The sequence below is a fragment of the Octopus bimaculoides genome, chromosome 26, assembly GCF_046866305.1.
Source record: "Octopus bimaculoides isolate indiv1 chromosome 26, ASM4686630v1, whole genome shotgun sequence".
Lineage (NCBI taxonomy): Eukaryota > Metazoa > Mollusca > Cephalopoda > Octopoda > Octopodidae > Octopus > Octopus bimaculoides.
In genome coordinates this window covers 27,340,109-27,359,090 of record NC_142953.1, presented here as the reverse complement: position 1 = coordinate 27,359,090, position 18,982 = coordinate 27,340,109, and the positions used below count along the sequence as shown (strand labels likewise).

The 18,982-nt window shown below is 37.6% G+C and overlaps 1 protein-coding gene across 1 annotated transcript in view; it reads left to right on the top strand.

Annotated features, from left to right (window-relative positions):
- The window catches only part of LOC106884157 (cytochrome P450 3A9), a 38,833-nt gene that overhangs the window by 7,925 nt on the left and 11,926 nt on the right, over window positions 1-18,982 (top strand). The window contains exons 2-9 of the mRNA XM_089342439.1: window positions 5,019-5,115; window positions 8,662-8,714; window positions 9,559-9,655; window positions 10,817-10,930; window positions 11,911-11,999; window positions 14,183-14,331; window positions 16,011-16,144; window positions 17,740-17,860. Coding sequence (XP_089198565.1) covers window positions 5,019-5,115; window positions 8,662-8,714; window positions 9,559-9,655; window positions 10,817-10,930; window positions 11,911-11,999; window positions 14,183-14,331; window positions 16,011-16,144; window positions 17,740-17,860 — 854 coding nt within the window. The remainder of the gene's footprint in view (window positions 1-5,018; window positions 5,116-8,661; window positions 8,715-9,558; window positions 9,656-10,816; window positions 10,931-11,910; window positions 12,000-14,182; window positions 14,332-16,010; window positions 16,145-17,739; window positions 17,861-18,982) is intronic.

The following is an 18,982-nucleotide window of genomic DNA, read 5'->3' as shown; positions in this document are numbered from 1 at the left end:
TCTTTTCTCTTCTTTCTCTTCCTCTTTTCCTTTCTATCGTTCTTTCTCTCGCTCTCTCTCCCTCTCTTTCATCCTCAGTCTCTCCCTTTATATACATCTTTTATCTTTTTCTTCTTTCAATCGTTAGACAGCGGCCATGCTGGGACAACTGCCTTGAGGGATTTTAATGGAAGAAACCGGCCTCGTTACTGTTTTCTTTTCTGTTTTTTCTTTTTTTTTTTTTCTAAACGCGGTACTTTTTCTATCAGTCTCGTTTTGCCGAAACGTTATGTTACAGGGATGTAAACAAACCAAGCAAACTAATACATGGAGAGGGACAAGCACGCGCGCGCGCGCACGCTCACACACATACGCATTGTATATGTTTGTGTATACAAATGTACAGATATCATTCAACTACGGTTGTAGTTGAATAATATTCTTAAGGCCGCAATTTACTCACACGCAGCACCTTTCAGATTTTGTCGCTAATTCAGTTCTTAACCCAGTTGAAAACTGTTGTCGTTTTTGAAGAGGACTGGTCCCTAACTACATTTTAGCATTAAAAAAAATGAGATTTGATCCAGTAGAAAAAAGTTTATATCAAAATTTGTAGCAACGTTATGGGAGAGTAAGTAACGTCACCAATCAAGTTTAGATCTAAATAACTTTTTTTATTTTAAAGGCAAAATATATTTATCTTATCTTCAATGAAAGAAGAAAGCATGAGGAATTTTATAGTTTTGGTCTCGTGCAGCGAAAATTTGTATCAAAAAAGTTGTGAGGTAAAACATCATGAAAATATATTAGATTTAAATATAATTAACTATTTTATTTTGAAAACAAACTATATCTCAGTTAAGCTTAAATGATAGAACTCAATTCGGGAGATTTCATGGTATCAATCTCATGCAATAAAGTTTTAAAAGAAAATTATGAGTGTTTGTTTCTCAAATTTGAGGGTGATAATATAGTTCTATACTTTTTTACGATTATAGTTCTATAATGGGACTTTTAATATATGTCACTGGCGTCATTGTATATGTGGGGGGGGGGGGGTATCATCATCATCATCATCGTCCGTTTTTCATGCTTGGCATGAGTTAGACATTTTGAATGAAAACTGGTAAGCCAGGGAATTGCACCCGGTTCTGATTTGATTGGCAAAGTTTCTACGGCTGGATGCACCTCCTAACGCCAACCACTCCGAGAGAGTAGTAGGTGTTTTTACGTGCCACCGGTACAGGTGCCATTAACCTGACACCGGCATCAGCCACAACTATGGTCTCATTTGGTTTGACAGGGCTACACAAGCGTGGTGTATCGCCAAAGGTCTCTCTCACCTGTCACTGCCTCCATGAGGCCCAACACTCAAACGGTGCTTTTTACGCGTCACCGGCACGGGTCTCAGTCAAACGGTACTGGCATCGGCCACGACTACGATTTCATTCGGTTTTACATCAACATATATATATATATATATATATATATATATATAATAATAATAATAATAATAATAATAATAATAATAATAATAATAATAATAATAATAAATGGAGCAAAACGTAGATAAATAAAATTCTTTTAATTCCTACACATGTTTCAAAATATATGAGAGCTCAAAAAACATTATCAAAGGTTTTTTAAAAAACTGAGATAATATTAATATATACATAAACCTAATATATATATATATATATATATATATGGGAGAATATACAAAAAATAACAACAGACGAGGACAGGTGGTGTAAATAACAAAAGTATATATTAGTATGACGCTCGGGAATACGGAAAGTCTTTGACGTTTCGAGCTACGCTCTTCAACAGAAAGAATACGGAGACAAGGAGAAAAACACGGAGAAAAAAAATTGAATAGTGTTCAGTCAACGGTCAATCATAATAATGGCCGATCATAACAATGGCTGACCGGAAGTTAGAAATTCTTATTTCAGGAGAGCTAAGAAAGGGGGAGATAACAAACGGTGATCGGGAACGAGGGGCTGTGTGTGGGAGGTAGACTGCTGGTGATCTTGACGTATGTAGTGTGAAAATGGGGGAAGGGAGAAAGGGAGAAAGTAGTTGGTCAGTTGTAGTGTGTGCGTGGTGTGATGCGAGGGTATTGGTGTGGTGTGCGTGGTGTGATGCGAGGGTATTGGTGTGGTGTGATGTGAGGGTGTTGGGAGGTGGGGAAGGCATGGGTGGAGTGTGGGGTAGAGGTAGGGGTCTGTGGGTAGGGTGGGGTATGTGGGTAGGGGTGGGTGGTGGGTGTAAGAAATTGGATGGGGTGGAGTGGGAAGGTAGAGTAGGAGTGTGTTGGGGTGTGGTGGGATGAGCTTATGAGGGGGTGTTGACGAGGAGGGAGAAGGGGAAGGTGGATGTAAGAGAGGGGGAAGATGGGTATGGGAGGGGAGAGGAAGAGAGGAGAGAGGGTGGGTATAAGAGAGGGAAGGGGGATGGAGAGAGGGGGAAGGTGGGTATGGGGGAAGAAAGAGGGGAAGGTGGGTATGGGGGGAGAAAGAGAGGAAGAGAAAGAATATATATATATATATATAATATATATATATATATATATATATATATATATATATATATATATATATATATATTAATATTATCTCAGTCTTAAAAAAACTTTGACAATGTAAATATGTTAGTAGTTACCATGGGTAGCAAAAATTACACAAGCAACCAGGATATCACACCCGTTTTATAGGTAGAGATACCAAGTTGAAGTGATGCATTTTGAGTAGATATGAATAATAACAATAAATGGAGCAAAACGCATATAAATAAAAGTTCCTTTAATTCCTACACATGTTTCAAAATATATGTGTACTCTACTCCAAAGAAGTAAGAGCTGCTGGAATTCCACATATATTCATCGTCAGGGAACCAACATATAGAAGCAAGATAAATGCGAAATGATGAGGTAACTTATGAGTTATAATATTACATGGCCAAGTAAGTATATGTTGATTCCCTGACGATGAATATATGTGGAATTCCAGCAGCTCTTACTTCTTTGGAGTAGAGTACACATATATTTTGAAACATGTGTAGGAATTAAAGGAAATTTTATTTATATGCGTTTTGCTCCATTTATTGTTATTATTCATATATATATATATATATATACACACACACGTATATAAGGTGCCCCAAAATTAACTATTTCGGTGAAATTGGACATTTTTTTAACTCACTTTTATTTGTTTATTATGTTTAATATGTGTTAAAAGTGTATATTTTTTTATTTTGTTTATAATTTCTTAAATTTTATCATTCTTCTATCATTTTATTTTCATTCCTGTTGGATCCCGTTTATCTGTACATGACAGCATTTTTTCAATTTGGCTGCAGTCATTTTCTCTACTTCCACCCCCAGGCTGAAGCAATAGTTTAACTGAACTTAACACATTCAATCAGTAGGACAGGAGATAACTCCTAATATGCTTCAAACTGTGTTTCACGGTACCAAGGATGGATTTGAAATTTGCAGGGTTACAGACGGTGTACATGTTGGAAATTTTCAATGAAGTTTTGACATAACATTTTCGAAGTCTCGTCAAAACGTATCCGAAATGTAGCCATATGTTGTTGTTGTTGTTGGCACTCCGTCGCTTACGACGTCGAGGGCTCCAGTTGATCCGATCAACAGAACAGCCTGCTCGTGAAATTAACGTGCAAGTGGCTGAGCACTCCACAGACACGTGTACCCTTAACGTAGTTCTCGGGGATATTCAGCGTGACACAGTGTGACAAGGCTGACCCTTTGAATTACAGGCACAACAGAAACAGGAAGTAAGAGTGAGAGAAAGTTGTGGTGAAAGAGTACAGCAGGGTTTGCCACCATCCCCTGCCGGAGCCTCGTGGAGCTTTAGGTGTTTTCGCTCAATAAACACTCACAACGCCCGGTCTGGGAATCGAAACCGCGATCCTATGACCGCGAGTCCGCTGCCCTAATCACTGGGCCATTGCTAACTAAAGAAGCTAAAGCACAAACAGTGAAGACCGTGAACTCTGCTGCGCATGTACACTATGTTTTAACGTTCTAGCTCACATCCGATGTTTACAGTCGTGTTTGGAAAGAAGGTGTGTAGCGTGTGAACGTAGCATTGACCATGACATAGAAAGTTGTCATGGCGATACCTGCTCAGAGGCCTACGCAAAGTTACAGAAAGTGTATGGAGATGAGTGTAGAGCCATGCACAAGTGTACGAGCGGTTCAGATGTTCCCAACATGACCGGTGTGGAAAGGAGAGGGAAGGATGAAGGGTTGAGGAGACGGAGGACTTTGGGGTTTTTCGTGTGTATGAGGAAATTGTGGAGTTGGTAGTTGAGATCAAGAAAGAAGCAGAGAATAGGCTGGATGAAGGGTGGAGGGCAGAAGATGGAAAGGAGAAGTTAAGCTTGCAGGAGTTGGTGGTTGAGGGAGTAAAGGAGAGAGTGGGTGGCATGGAAATACTGACAAGGATGGGTTCAATTAAGGGGGGGATAGGGAGTAGTGTGAAACTTCAAGTGGAAGCCATGGGGTGTGACGTGCTGACAGAGGCAATGGCTAAGGAAAGAGAGATGGCTAGAGTGGCAAGATTTTTAAAAAGTGAGATAGTTGTATATAAGGTTGCAGGCATTGAGAAGGAAAGTTGGAAAGAAAATGGGATAGAAGAGAGTGGAGATACTTGTTTCAGTCATTTCGGCTGCATCACCACCTTAAAGGGTTTTAGTCGAATAAATCGGCTCCATTTGTTAAGCCTAGTATTTATTTCTATCAGTCACTTTTGTCAAACTGCTGTTATGGAGACATAAACTCATCAAAACTAGTTGTCAAGTGGTGATGGAGGGACAAACACAAAAACACACACACACATAGATATATACATATATATGTGAATGAAAGTGACTTGTTCTAACCATCAAGCTTTGAATCTTATGAAGGTTTTGCAGATTTTTATGTATGTATGTGTGTAAGTGGCCCTTGTGGCCAATAAAAACAAACATCATTATTAATGTATTTTATTTATTCTTTTCTTTGTCAGGTTTGGAAGAAGGAACTTTTCATATTTCAAAGAACTTGGTCTCTCTGGTCCTAAACCTGTTTCTCATTTAGGAAACCTGGTACAAATAAAAAAACTGGTAAATTCAATTTTATATTTTCTTGTTTCAGTCATTGGATTGTGACCAAGCTGGAGCACAGCCCTGAAGAAATTTAGTCAAAGGAATCGATCCCAGTACTTATTTTTTGTAAATTCTGGTGCTTCTTCTATCAATATCTTTTGCCAAACTGCTAAGTTACAGGGACATAAACATACCAACACCAGTTGTCAAGCAGTGGGAGGGAATATACACATACCTAAAGACACACACACATGCACACACACACACACACACACACATATACGATGGGCTTCTTTCAGTTTCCATCTACCAAATCCACTCACAAGGTTTGGTCAACCCAACGCTATAGTAGAAGACACTTGCCCAAGGTGCCACATAGTGGGACTGAACCTGGAACCATGTGGTTGGGAAGCCAGCTTCTTATCACACAGCCACACTTGTCAAGTTTTCTTTTTCATGCTGGTCTGTTTGATTTTGTATTTTCTTTTTTATTTTGTAGTATTTTTGTTTAGCTATCATTTCCACAGCTTTCATGGGGTTTGCCTTGTCTGTTTGCTCAGTTCAATGTTTTGCTTTACAAATTTCCCTGCCATAGGGTTCACTCATTTTGTGACTAACATCCCAGCAAGTGCAGGAGTCTGAGAAACTTAATAATGGACTCTGATTTCTAGTTGAACTACTGGCATACATATAAGAAATACACCAACAATAACCACTTAAACTAAAATCTATATATTGACGTAGGATTGGGGATAGGAATTGGAGTGGAACTAAAACAGGAAATGAACAGGGAATGGGAGAGGACATGAAACAGTGTAATGGGGACAGGAAATGGAAATGACCCCCACTTTTCTGGGTATCACTGGGTAATTCAGCTATTATTCATATACAAGGTGCATTCCAGAAGTTTTCAGATATTTTCAGGAGAGACGTTTATTAATTTCAAAATAGTACAAACCTCTAACTTCCTTCAAAGTATGATCTTCTGATTTCAATGTACTTGGAGTTGTGCTCCAGCCACTTCATGAAGGCCCCAAGGTGTCCAGAACACGTCTCACAGTCTCCTTCATCTTCTCCTTCAGCTTGGAGAACAACCAAAAATCACAGGGAGCAATATGTGGATTGTAAGGAGGAGGAGGGACAGTTTTGATAGCAGTCTCTCTCAAATAGTTGATTACCAGGATAGGATTGTGAACTGGTGCATTGTCCTGGTGCAGGCACCACCAACCAAAATGGAAGAGCTCTGACCCTTTGCAACAAGATACTTTCATGAACTCCCTCAAAGCCTCCATAACTTCCTCTTTGTTGGTCATCTGGCCAAAAAGACCCCAGTGAGTGAGGATGATGCCCTTGCTCTTGAAAAAAGCAATCACCAAGTACTTTCTGGTGGACTTGCTTTACACAGCCTTGCAGGGTCTGAGTGTGCCAAGATGCTTCCACTGGGCGCTCTATCTCTTGGCCACTGGATCATAACAGTAGATCCAGCTTCAATCACAGGTCATCCTTCTCTATGTCACTAAGCAAATTTTGTGCATGTTCAGATCTTCATGAATAATTCCGTGTACAGTTACCACACCAATTCCAAACTCTATGTTTATTGTCTTTACAGACATCTGATGGTCTTCCCTCAGAAAATTGTAAACTTTCTCAACCAGCTCTGATGTTCTGACATCCCTCTCCCTCCTATATTCCTCATTGTCTCTCAGTGAAAAACAGAGACTTGGCTCATACAACTTAATCGATAAGGGGATTGGAACATTTCATAAGTGTAGCGTTGCTCCCAAGTTTAACACAGACCTTTACTGCATAGCAAGCTCTCAGATGTCCTGATTGCATTCTGGTCAGCTGTGACAAGCAGTGTTTAGTAGGTTGTATTCAAAGTGCTGTACAGCCGTCTCCTTTAACATGGAATATAAAATAGTTGGCAGGTTAGCTTATTAGGTATATAGTAATGATATATTAAAATCAAAGTAATCCAGGCCAGATATAACTGCCTCCCTTGAAAAATATCTCAAACCTTCTGGAAACGTAATCTTGTAAAGCATTCGAGATGTGAATGTAATTGTGATCGAATACAAGAGAATACAAGAAAACTCTATTTCTTAACCTCCCAGGGTCAATAAAATATAATACCAATCCAGTATTTAATACTCATTTAGAATGTCATAAATATAAATTGGATTATAAAAGAAAAAGTGAAGCAAAATTCTCTTTAAAAAGAGAAAGACACATTGTACAGTGGAGTCCAAGATATACCGTGGCTGAAAAATAGTTGTCTATATTTACTCTTTTTTGTTTTACTTCTTTCAGTCATTTGACTGTGGCCATGCTGGAGCACCGCCTTTAGTAGAGCAAATCAACCCCAGGACTTATTCTTTGTAAGCCTAGTACTTATTCTATCAGTCTTTTTGCCGAACCTCTAAGTTACAGGGACGTAAGCACATCAGCATCAGTTGTCAAGCGATGCTAGGGGGACAAACACAGACACACATACATATACACACACACATGTATATATACATATATACGACAGGCTTCTTTCAGTTTCCGTCTACCAAATCCACTCACAAGGCTTTGGTCGGCCCGAGGCTATAGTAGAAGACACTTGCCCAAAGGTGCCACGCAGTGGGACTGAACCCCAAACCATGTGGTTCGTAAGCAAGCTACTTACCACACAGCCACTCCTACGCCTATTTGATAGCGTATAAGACAAAACTTTTTGCTTTGCAAAACAAATGACTTTAGAAAAATCAACTTAGGTCTCATATACAAAACTGAACTTCTCATAAAATTTAATGGGTTACAATCTTTTTTCTGCTGAAATTGTTATGCATTTTATATACCAAGGCCTCTTTTATGCCTTTTGTGTTGTAAGAAGCTTGCTTGCCAACCACATGGTTCTGGGCTCAGTGCCACAGCATCACACCTTGGGCAAGTGTCTTCTATTCTTGCCTTGGGCCGACCAAAGTTTTGTGAGTAGATTTGGTCAGCAGAAACTGAAAGAAGCCTGTCGTGTGTGTGTGTATATATATATATATATATATATATATAGAGAGAGAGAGAGAGAGAGAGAGAGAGAGAGATGTCTGTATGTACATATCCATGTGTCCCCTACCACCACTTGACAACCAGTGCTGATGTGTTTACATCCTGGTAACTTAGCAGTTTGACAAAAGAAACCAATAGAATAATTACTAGGCTTAAAAAATAATTCCTAGGGTCGATTTTTTTTTTTTTCATTAAAACCACTCAATGATGCCCTCCTGCTGGCTAGGCAAGTAGGTCAGCATACCTGCTGATTGGAAGACTACTCCATCACAGGGTGATTCACTAACAGTTGAGTGGACTGGAACAACGGGAAATGAAGAGTTTTACGCAAGAACACAATGCACAGCCAGTCTGGGGATTGAAACCATGATCTAACGATTGTGAGTGCAACATGCCTAACCATTAAGCCATATACCTTCACATATACTTAAAACACTCCGATGAATTTTATTATCATATTTCAGACAGAATCATTGATGTTATTAAAGTTGTTTTTTTATACTTTAATATTTTCAGGGTTTTAATAATGTATTCAAATACTGGAGAGAAATCTATGGTGATGTATATGGGTAAGAATGATTTCTTTGTGACTAAGGTAATCGAGAAGGGTTTAGCAGAACAGATTCACACTGGCGGTGAGGACGGAGATGAGTTGTGAGATTCAGGGCACAGACATATGAAAATAGGCAGGTACAGCGTACACACACTCACACAGGTGCACGTACATACACTCACACGCACACACACACACACACACACACACACACACACACACACACACACACACATATATATATATGACCCAATAATAACAAGTACAAGTCACTAGAGGGCAGGTGTGAGCCAGTCAGGTGCCATCACTGCTTCCAGGAGTCAGCTTACCAAGGTTCTCCAGTTAGCTCTGTGTTGTGCAACACGCATCCGATCAACCAGGCTCTTGTTTACAGTTCATTCTTTGATGTCTTTGATGGCTTCTTGCTTCCTTCCTCTCTTCACCACCTGTCAGGATGGTCTCTTGGAATGACTCACGAGGCATGTTTGGTCCCAAATATGACAAGTCTATGAACTTGATTCTCAACAAGAAGTGTCTATATTTTCAGCTTTTCTATGACTGCAGCATTTATTACCCTGTATTTCCAGCTCATCCTGTCCAATCTGTTACAGATTCACATTTCAAAGGCTTCTGTATCTTAATCCATAGCTTTGTAACATTGTCCAAGTTTCTGATCTGTAAAGTACCATGTAGTTTTTAATCCATCATGTTTTCAAAAATATAAGACAGTTACATATTTGAAAAATCTTTGTTAGCAAAGAATTAACTAGAGATCAGCAAACAACAATAGTAATAATGATGTATATTTATCACAATCTTAGATTATTTCATTTCTGAAACAATATTTCTGTTTTTGGCAGTATTTACTTTGGAGTAGTTCCTAATTGTATTGTAAGTGATCCAGAATTTGTTCAAGAAGTTTTAGTGAAAAGATTTTCAAACTTTGTCAATCGAACAGTAAGTAATATAATCTTTTATCTTTTTTCTTTCACTTGTTTCAGTTGTATATATTAATATATTGCTTGTGTGTGTGTGTGTGTGTGTGTGTGTGTGTGTGTGTGTGTGTGTGTGTGTGTGTGTGTGTGTGTGTGTGTGTGTGTGTGTGTGTGTGTGTGTGTGTGTGTTCTTCTCTGTCTTTTTAATTTAGAGTAAACTTTGACAGACCAACCTACATGGTAGCAAGGTTGTGAAGGAAAGAATTTTGTTTTAACCATCATCCTTTAAATCTTAAGAAGATTTTGAAGATGTTCATAATTCCACATATCATGATCATTTGTAGAGTATGAATTTAAAGATCTGCATTCTTTTCCCATGATTCAAAATTCAGCAATTCTTAGTTTCACACAGTTGGTATGTATCTTGTTGTTCCAATGATAATAGGTAAGAAACTGAATAAGGTTTGATCAAGGATGATGAACAAAACACCCATGTTTCCAGAGGTGAATTATTAAAACCCCAAAGAATTTCCCATGGCCATGATGCTCCCCCACTTCTGCTCATGAACCGAGGTGCACTTATCGTCAGCCACTAAGAGACATGCCTAACTGGTTAAGGTCTACTATTATTATTAAGGTGGCATGCTAGCAGAATCTTTAGCACACCAGATGAAATGATTAACAGTATTTACTCTATCGCTGTCTTCCGAGTTCAAATCCCGCTGAAGTCAACTTTGCCTTTCATCCTTTTGGGGTCAATAAATTAAGTACCAGTGAAACATTAGGGTCAATGTAATCGACTAATTCCCTTCCCAAAAATGGCTGCCCTTGTGGCAAAATTTGAAACCATTATTATTATTATTATTATTATTATCATCATCATTATTAAGGTTGTGAGCTGGCAGAGTTGTTAGCATTTTGTCTGTTTTCAGGTTCTGAGTTCAAATTCCACCGAAGTCGACTTTGCCTTTCATCTTTCCAGGGTCAATAAATTAAGTACCAGTGAAATACTGGGGGAGGGGCGATTTAATCGAATAGCCCCCTCCCCCAAAAATTTCCGGCTTTGTGCCTCTAGTAGAAATGATTATTATTATCATTATTATTATTATTATTATTATTATTATTATTATTATTATTATTATTATTATTATTATTATTATTATTTCTTTATGCTTTTTTTTAGATATTTGAAGGAGATGAAATCAGTAATGTTGAACTTCCATCAGCCAAAGATGAGCACTGGAAATATCTGCGCACTGTGCTGACCCCTTCATTTACTTCCCATCAAATGAGAGCAGTAAGTATGTAATTCTGGATGTTTCTGAATCATCAATTTCAGAATTTATGAGAGAGGTGCAGGCATGGCTGTGTGGTTACGAAGCTTGCTTTGCAATCACATGGCTTTGTAAGTGCATGGTTTCAGGATCAGTCCTATTGCACGGCACCTGGCACAAGTATTTTCTACCATAGCCCCCCACCCCAGGCTTATTAATTCCTGATAAGTAGATTTGATCTACAGAAACAGAAAGACTTCCATATGCACACACACATGCACACAAACGCGCGCGCAGACACACACACACACACACACACACACTGAAAAGTGTGCTGAAAAGTTTCTGGCTTTGGGTAAAAGAAAATACAATGCATGTACACTATAGCAATATGTGATACAATGATATCAAGTCAACACATCAGGTGTTATCATAAAGATAGTATGATCACACTAGTATGTCTGTAACAGGATTTTCACACACACACACGTGTGTGTGTGTGTGTGTGTGTGTGTGTGTGTGTGTGTGTGTGTGTGTGTGTGTGTGTGTGTGTGTGTGTGTGTGTGTGTGTGTGTGTGTATGCATTTGTGTGGGCGTTGGGTGCATGGATGGATAGATAATTTGATTGAGAGATAGACATATAGGTTAGTAGGTAAATAGACAGGCAGCTAGCTAGCTACATAGATGGATGGATAGATGGATGGACATACAGACTGACAAATAGATAGATAGATAGATAGATAGATAGATAGATAGATAGATAGATAGATAGATAGATAGATACACAGACAGACATATTTTACATGAGAACCTTCGATGTCTCTGTAACCACTTAATCTTTAGCGGTGGGAAGATTATATCCAAATACATAAGTAACTTAGAATAAAGAAACCGCATGACATTGGGTCAGAGGTCAGAGTTTATTGATTGATTGATTCCAAAATTATAACCAGAATATCTTGAATAGCCTGTTTCTTGAACTACCATTCCATGTCTGTTGCAGATGAACGCAATGATTCAGACATGTGCTGATAATTTGGTGGAAAATATTGATACGTTGGCAGAGAATGGAGAAGTGACCGAAGTTAAAAAGTATGTAAAACTATTAAAGGATTCTTTGTTAATCATTTATCTTTTATCTTTAACTTGTTCTAGTCATTGGAGTGCGGCCATGGTGGGGCATCTCCTTGGAGGGTTTTAGCAGAACAAACGGACCTCGGTACTTATATTTTTTGAAGTCTGGTACTTATTTTATCGGGATCTTTTGCCGAACTGCTAAGTTATAGTGAGAGCAAGAAACCAGTATCACTTGTCAAGCAGTGTACTGGGAGACACACACAAATACACACACACACACACACACATACGTATATATATATATATATATATATATGTAAAGCAACAGTAACATCCACCCCTCGGGGTCAGCCACATTTAAGTTGCAAATATACTTCACTTTATCGTGCAGTTACTGTTAATACCTCGTTCAGAGATTTAACATTGCTTGTTTTCACTTTTTCGATATCAGTGAATAATTTCACTGGAGAAAGTTACATATATTTGCCAAGAATTATCTTTTGCATCGAAGGTCGGCGATTGTCGTACGCTGAAGAAGGGAAATAACCCTGAAACTCGAGTACGTACGTATCGTAGATCAAGATGGGAAAGATAACTTCCCTTGGCAAATACAGACAGGGCACAGATGTGTGTCGATAGCCAGCTGGAGGAGATGTCCTCCTGGGGCTAAAAGCAACAGTAATATCCACCCCTCGGGGTCAGCCACATTTAAGTGGCAAATATACTTCACTTTATCGTGCAGTTACTGTTAATACCTCGTTCAGAGATTTAACATTGCTTTTATATATATATATATATATATATATATATATATATATATATATATATATATATATATATATATATATATATATATATCATCAACATCATCATCATCATTGTTTAACATATGTTTTCCATGCTGGCATAGGTTGGTTCGACTGGGGGTCTGGGAAGCCAGAAGGCTGCGCCAGGCTCTAATCTGATATGGCAGTGTTTCTTCAGCTGGATGCCCTTCCTAACGCCAACCACTCTGAGAGTGTAGTGAGTTCTTTTTATATGCCACCATCATGGGGAGCCTGACAGGCAGTGCTGACATCAGCCACAACTACAATTTCCATTTGATCGTGGTGTTATTCAATTTTGATGTTGACGTTGATGTACTTGACTCAATAGGTTTCCTTAAGCATGGCATGTCGCCCTATGATCCAAAGGTACTTTTTTGAGTGGGTTGGTTATGTCACACTGGCGTAGGCTACAGCTGTGATCTCACATTATTTGCTTCGTCTTCTCAGTCACAGCATATCTCCAGAGTATATATTCATAGGAGCACACTGTTGGTTACGACAAGGATCCTAGCTGATACAGTCAATGGAACAGCTTGCTTGTGAAATTAACATGCAGGTGGCTGAGTACTCCACAGACATAGTTCTCAGGGAGATTGAACGTGACACTGACCGTGACAAGGCTGGCCCTTTGAAATACAGGTACTACTCATTTTTGTCAGCTGAGTGGACTGGAGCAACGTGATTTGGTCCAGGACACAACGCACTACCGGGAATTTAACTCACAACCTTACGATCGTGAGCCAAACACCCTAACCACTAAGCCTGCACTTAAATACATATATATTCATAAATACATATCGACATACATCCATCCACCCATCCACATACACACACATACACACTTATATATGATAAACATATAGATATATATATGGCTTTGTGTGTGGTTAGAAGGTTGCTTCCTAGCAATATGGTTCTGGGTTCAGTCCCACTGTGAGTTATCTTAACCAAAGTCTTATGAATGGATTTGGTAGATGGAAACTGAAAGAAACACATCGTGTATAATTACATATGAATATATATAATTACATATATACACACACACACAAACACATATACATGCACACACGTACGCGTACACACACACACACACATATCTGTGTGTTTTCATGTCTGTATTTGTTCCCCTCAGAGAGACCGATAGAATAAGTACAAGGCTTGAAAACAAGGAATAAGCTCTTGAGTCAATTCATTCACCTAAAAATTCTTCAACACAGTGCCCCAGCATGGCCTCAGTCTAATGACCGAAACAAATAAAAGATGAAAAAGACATAATAAATTAATTAACTAATTTTTAGATCATGAAAGAAGTATTTTAACGGAAAGAAAAATTAACGTGTATTTACGTGCTTTTTTCTTTATTTATTCTAGGTTGTTCTCAGCTTACACCATTGATGCCATATCAGCAACTGGATTCGGAATAAGGGTAAACTCACAGAAAGACCCTGATGATCCACTGGTTACAAAGGCCAAAGACATATTCAAATTTACTTTCTTTCAGCCTCTTATCTTTTTAACAGGTGAGTACTGACATACATTTTAAAGAATATTCCATGAAAATTGTACTGTTTAGAAAGGGGATTCTCAAACATCGGGTCGTATATCATTTGGTTGACTTCAACATTGGGATGCTGGCAAAACACTGCTCCACTAAATAGAAAACTCGGCCATTCATTGTGGTTTTGTGGCAGAAAGCAAAGCAGGCCCTGCCGTCCACTCAAGAAAATACTTAGTAAATGGTCTACAAGCACTCAAGCAAACTGAGTCCTCAGCTTGTTCCATTTGCCAAAAGGTTTGCAAGGCATCAGTAGGCCTCAAGAGACACGTTAGGGTCCATAGAACATGATTACCACTTTATTCTACTGAAACCTCATTTGTCATTCATGACGAGAGAATCCATCATATATATATATATATATATATATATATATATATATATATATATATATATATATATATATGCACCTCCACACTTTAACCTCAAGGATCACAAGAAGGACTTTATTACCAAACCTTCAATACGTCTAATATGCCCCACCAAATCTGACCTAAGAAGGGTAAGCAAAAACATTTTAGACAAAATAATACCAATCATCAAGGGCAAATTAAATGTTAACCTATGGTGCCACACTGGTGAAGTTATTATGTGGTTCCATCTTATAAAAATCAAAAACTCATATTCCTTCCTACAATTCGACATAAATAATTACTACTCTTCTATTTCTCCTAAATTTCTAAATCCAGCTCTTCTTCTAGCTAAGAATCTTACTAAGCTAACCCCACTAGAAATTAACATAATACTTAATGCCTGCAAAACCCTTATTTCTTTTGGTGCTGGGTCAATCACCATAACAATAACCATAGCGACCTATTCAACATAACCATGGGGTCATCTGATTCAGCTCAGGTCACTGACTTGGTTGGACTATATATACTCTACCAGCTCCATATACATTTCCATAACATCAAGGGAGGCCTATACAGGAATGATGCCTTGCTAGTTACCAAAAGCATAAATAAATCCTCCTTAGAAAGAACTAGAAACGATCTACATAAATTCTTCTCTAACCTAAACCTGTCTATCGCATTCGAAAACGCTCACAAAACTGCTAACTTTCTTGACGTAACTCTAAATTTATCAACCTCCTGATACTCTCCTTACCACAAACCTAACCAATATCTTAAATACCTTAACATCCACTCCAATAACCACAAATCCACTTTCGATAACATAATCAAGGGCATCTCAACCCACATATCTGACTTCTCATCCACTGAGGAAATTTTCAATAATCACGCACCATATTACAATCAAGCACTCGCCACTAGCGGCTTTTCCCAACAAATAGAATACATCCATAACACCAGGCTCAAACAATATTTATCTCAAATCACATCTCAAACACGCACCAACCATCACAATCGCAACCAACCACACACACTTGTTGAGGCTTGATAGCATTATCCAATATGCCTGACCTTCATCATACATAAGACAGCATGAGATGTCAGAACAACATTCTCTATTTCTAGCAGTTTGAGTGAAACAACATGGAGCCTTTGGGTGAATAAATAGAAAAATTTAATTTCGTTTTTCTTTCTCTTTTTATTTGATTTCTTCCCTTATATTTCTTCCTTTATATTTCTGCCCTAATATTTAGAAAAAAAAATCACAATTATATCAAATGTTCTATTCCAGTGGTTTTGCCGTCTTCTGTAAAATTGATAGTAAAGTTTGGATTAACAAGATTCATTATTGGGAATCAAATGTTCTTCAGGACGTTTTGCAAGAAACTAATAGAAGAACGAAAGAAAATTCAAGTGGATAATGGCGTAAGTTTTAACTTTTATTATTTTACTTGTTTCAATCATTGGATTGCAGCCATGCTAGGGCACTGCCTGGAAGAATGTTAGTCGAATGAATCGATCCCATTACTTTCCTTATTCTTAAGTCTCGTACTTATTTTGTTGGTTACTTTTAATGAACCACTAAGTTATGGTGGACATAAACACACACACACACCAGTTGCCAAGAAATGGTTGGGGACAAACATAAGCACACATACTAATATATGTATATATATATATATATATATATATATATATATATATATATATATATATATATATATATATAACAGGCTTCTTTCAGTTTCCATCTACCAAATCCACTCACAAGGCTTTAGGCAGTCAAAGGCTATATTAGAATACACCTGCCCAAGGTCCAGAACCCAGAACTATGTGGTTAAGAAGCAAGCTTCTTACCACACAGCCACTTCTGCACCTAAGTTCTGGATGTTTTATTTAGAAATAGCAGCTAAATATTTTCTAAGTCACAATTACTACAAAGAACGAATCAAGTTTCGATTAGAGAGAAAATATTTAAGAAAAAATGGAAGTGGATTGGTAGCACAATTAGAAAGGACACACCAAATGTAGCAAAAAGTGCTTTACAGTGGAATCCGGATGGATATAGAAAGAGGAGTAGGCCTAAGAACTCGTGGCGTAGATCAACACAAAGGAAACTAGAGAAAGGGGGACATTGATGGCAGAGTATAAGTACAGACGCGAGAGATTATGCGACATGGAATTCAATTATAAGTGGCCTATACTCCGCGTTGGAGGGCTAAAAGCATTTAAAAAATGAACATTCAAACTTACACTTGTCCTCCTAATTCATAATGCTAAATTTATGTTTTGAACATGTTAATTTGTTAACATTGAAACTTTTAAAGATGTTTTTTCTAATTCATAACTTTAAACTTTTACCATTGATAAACAAAAAATACTGTTGAAACTAGTTTGGTATATATGTAAATAAATGTATTTTAAACATTTACGAGTTTTGGAAAAATAGGTGCATTTTCAACAACACATGTTCTTGTATTTTTTCCTCCTGAAAACTCCTCACAGCCTTGGCTTTGTTATCTCTTTTTGTCTAATATATATATATATATATATATATATATATATATATATATATATATATATATGCATGCTAATACAAGACCCACATTAGACTTCTCACTCATATCACTATTGAACCAAGAGTTTAACTATGGGTCTGTTCATATCACTTACGTAGCGTTACCTGCCACTCTTTGGGTCTTCTAGATACCAATACCTCTCATATATATATATATATATATATATATATATATATATATATATATATATATATATATATATACACGATGGACTTCCAGTTTCCATCAACAAAATTCATTCATAAGGCATTGGTCAGCCCTACATTGTTGTAGGAGACATGCTGCACAATGAGACTGGACCCAAAGTCATGTGGTAACAAAACCACAGGCATAATGACGTTAATTAGATTACAAGTATTTAATTTTGTTCATGTGCATTAGTTTATTATTTTTTAATTTATTCACGAGGGTTAACTTTAAATATTATAAATTATTTTGTAGATGCACAAAAACCTTTTAGATCTTATGCTAAAGGCTCAACTAAAGGGTCATGAGACGTTGCCTCCAGAGGTAGAAAAGGAACTTCAATTGGAAAATGTAACTGACTGGCGAACTAAAAGAGGTTTGTATGTAACTCATACACAGTTTCTCATTTATCATTATCGAAAATTGACCAGCTTTGTTGTAGTACATATCCTAATAATTTTCAAATTGATTTCTTTTTACACACACACACACACACACACACACACACACACACACACACACACACATATATATATATATATATATATATATATATATATATATATATATATATATATACAGCTCTGCTTCTCACAAAAAGAAGCTGTTCATGAAGCAAACTAGAGTCACCCCAACTAGAAATAACATCTTAAACCTTTGCTTTACCAACAATGTGAAGATATCACCGACGGTCTTCTCAGACCACAACGTGATATTGGGTCAAAAACTAATTAAAGTTGTATTTCACACAGATGGCACTCAAACTGTATTCAGTCTGAATTTCTGCAATGCTAACTGGAAATCAATTGAGAAGCAAATAATCCAGCAAAAATGGCTTAAAAGTCTCTCTATGCAAGACATTGATATGTAACTAAGAGAATTCATGTCAATAGCGTCAGCCACATGCATTAAATTTGTTCCAGAGAAGAGAACCATTACATACAAAAACATTATTCCCAAGACAGGAGAGTTATTATGAGACAGAGAATAAAGCTCTCCATCCACTTAAATAAGAAATTCCTCCTCTAAAAGGCATTTTTAGAGACCAAAAATAAACTTAGATTCACCCATGAAAAGCAAAGAGTAGAAAGAGAAACCAGGGCAGTGGAGTATATAAAAGTAAATTGTAAAGCCTACAAGTTTTCAAAAGAATCTACCTCGATGTACTACTACAAGACAAGGCTACTGTTTGAAGGAGATGGCTCACTAACTGCAGCCCCAGGAGGATAAGTGTAGTGCTATATAAACAATTCCAAAGTGTCTTCACCTCTCCAGTGAGAAACATGTGAATAAACAAGTCTGATCTGTTTTTCAAAATTGCAGATCTACATAAGAAGGAGGCAACCATCGATTACACAGGAATATCAGCCATTGATGAGATGGACTCAAATTCAGCAACAGATCCTGATGGATTTCTAGTTGTTCTGTTAAAACAGCGCTTCCTAAACTATGGGTCGTGACCCCAAATGGGGTTGTGAAGCAAATTGCTGGAGTCGTG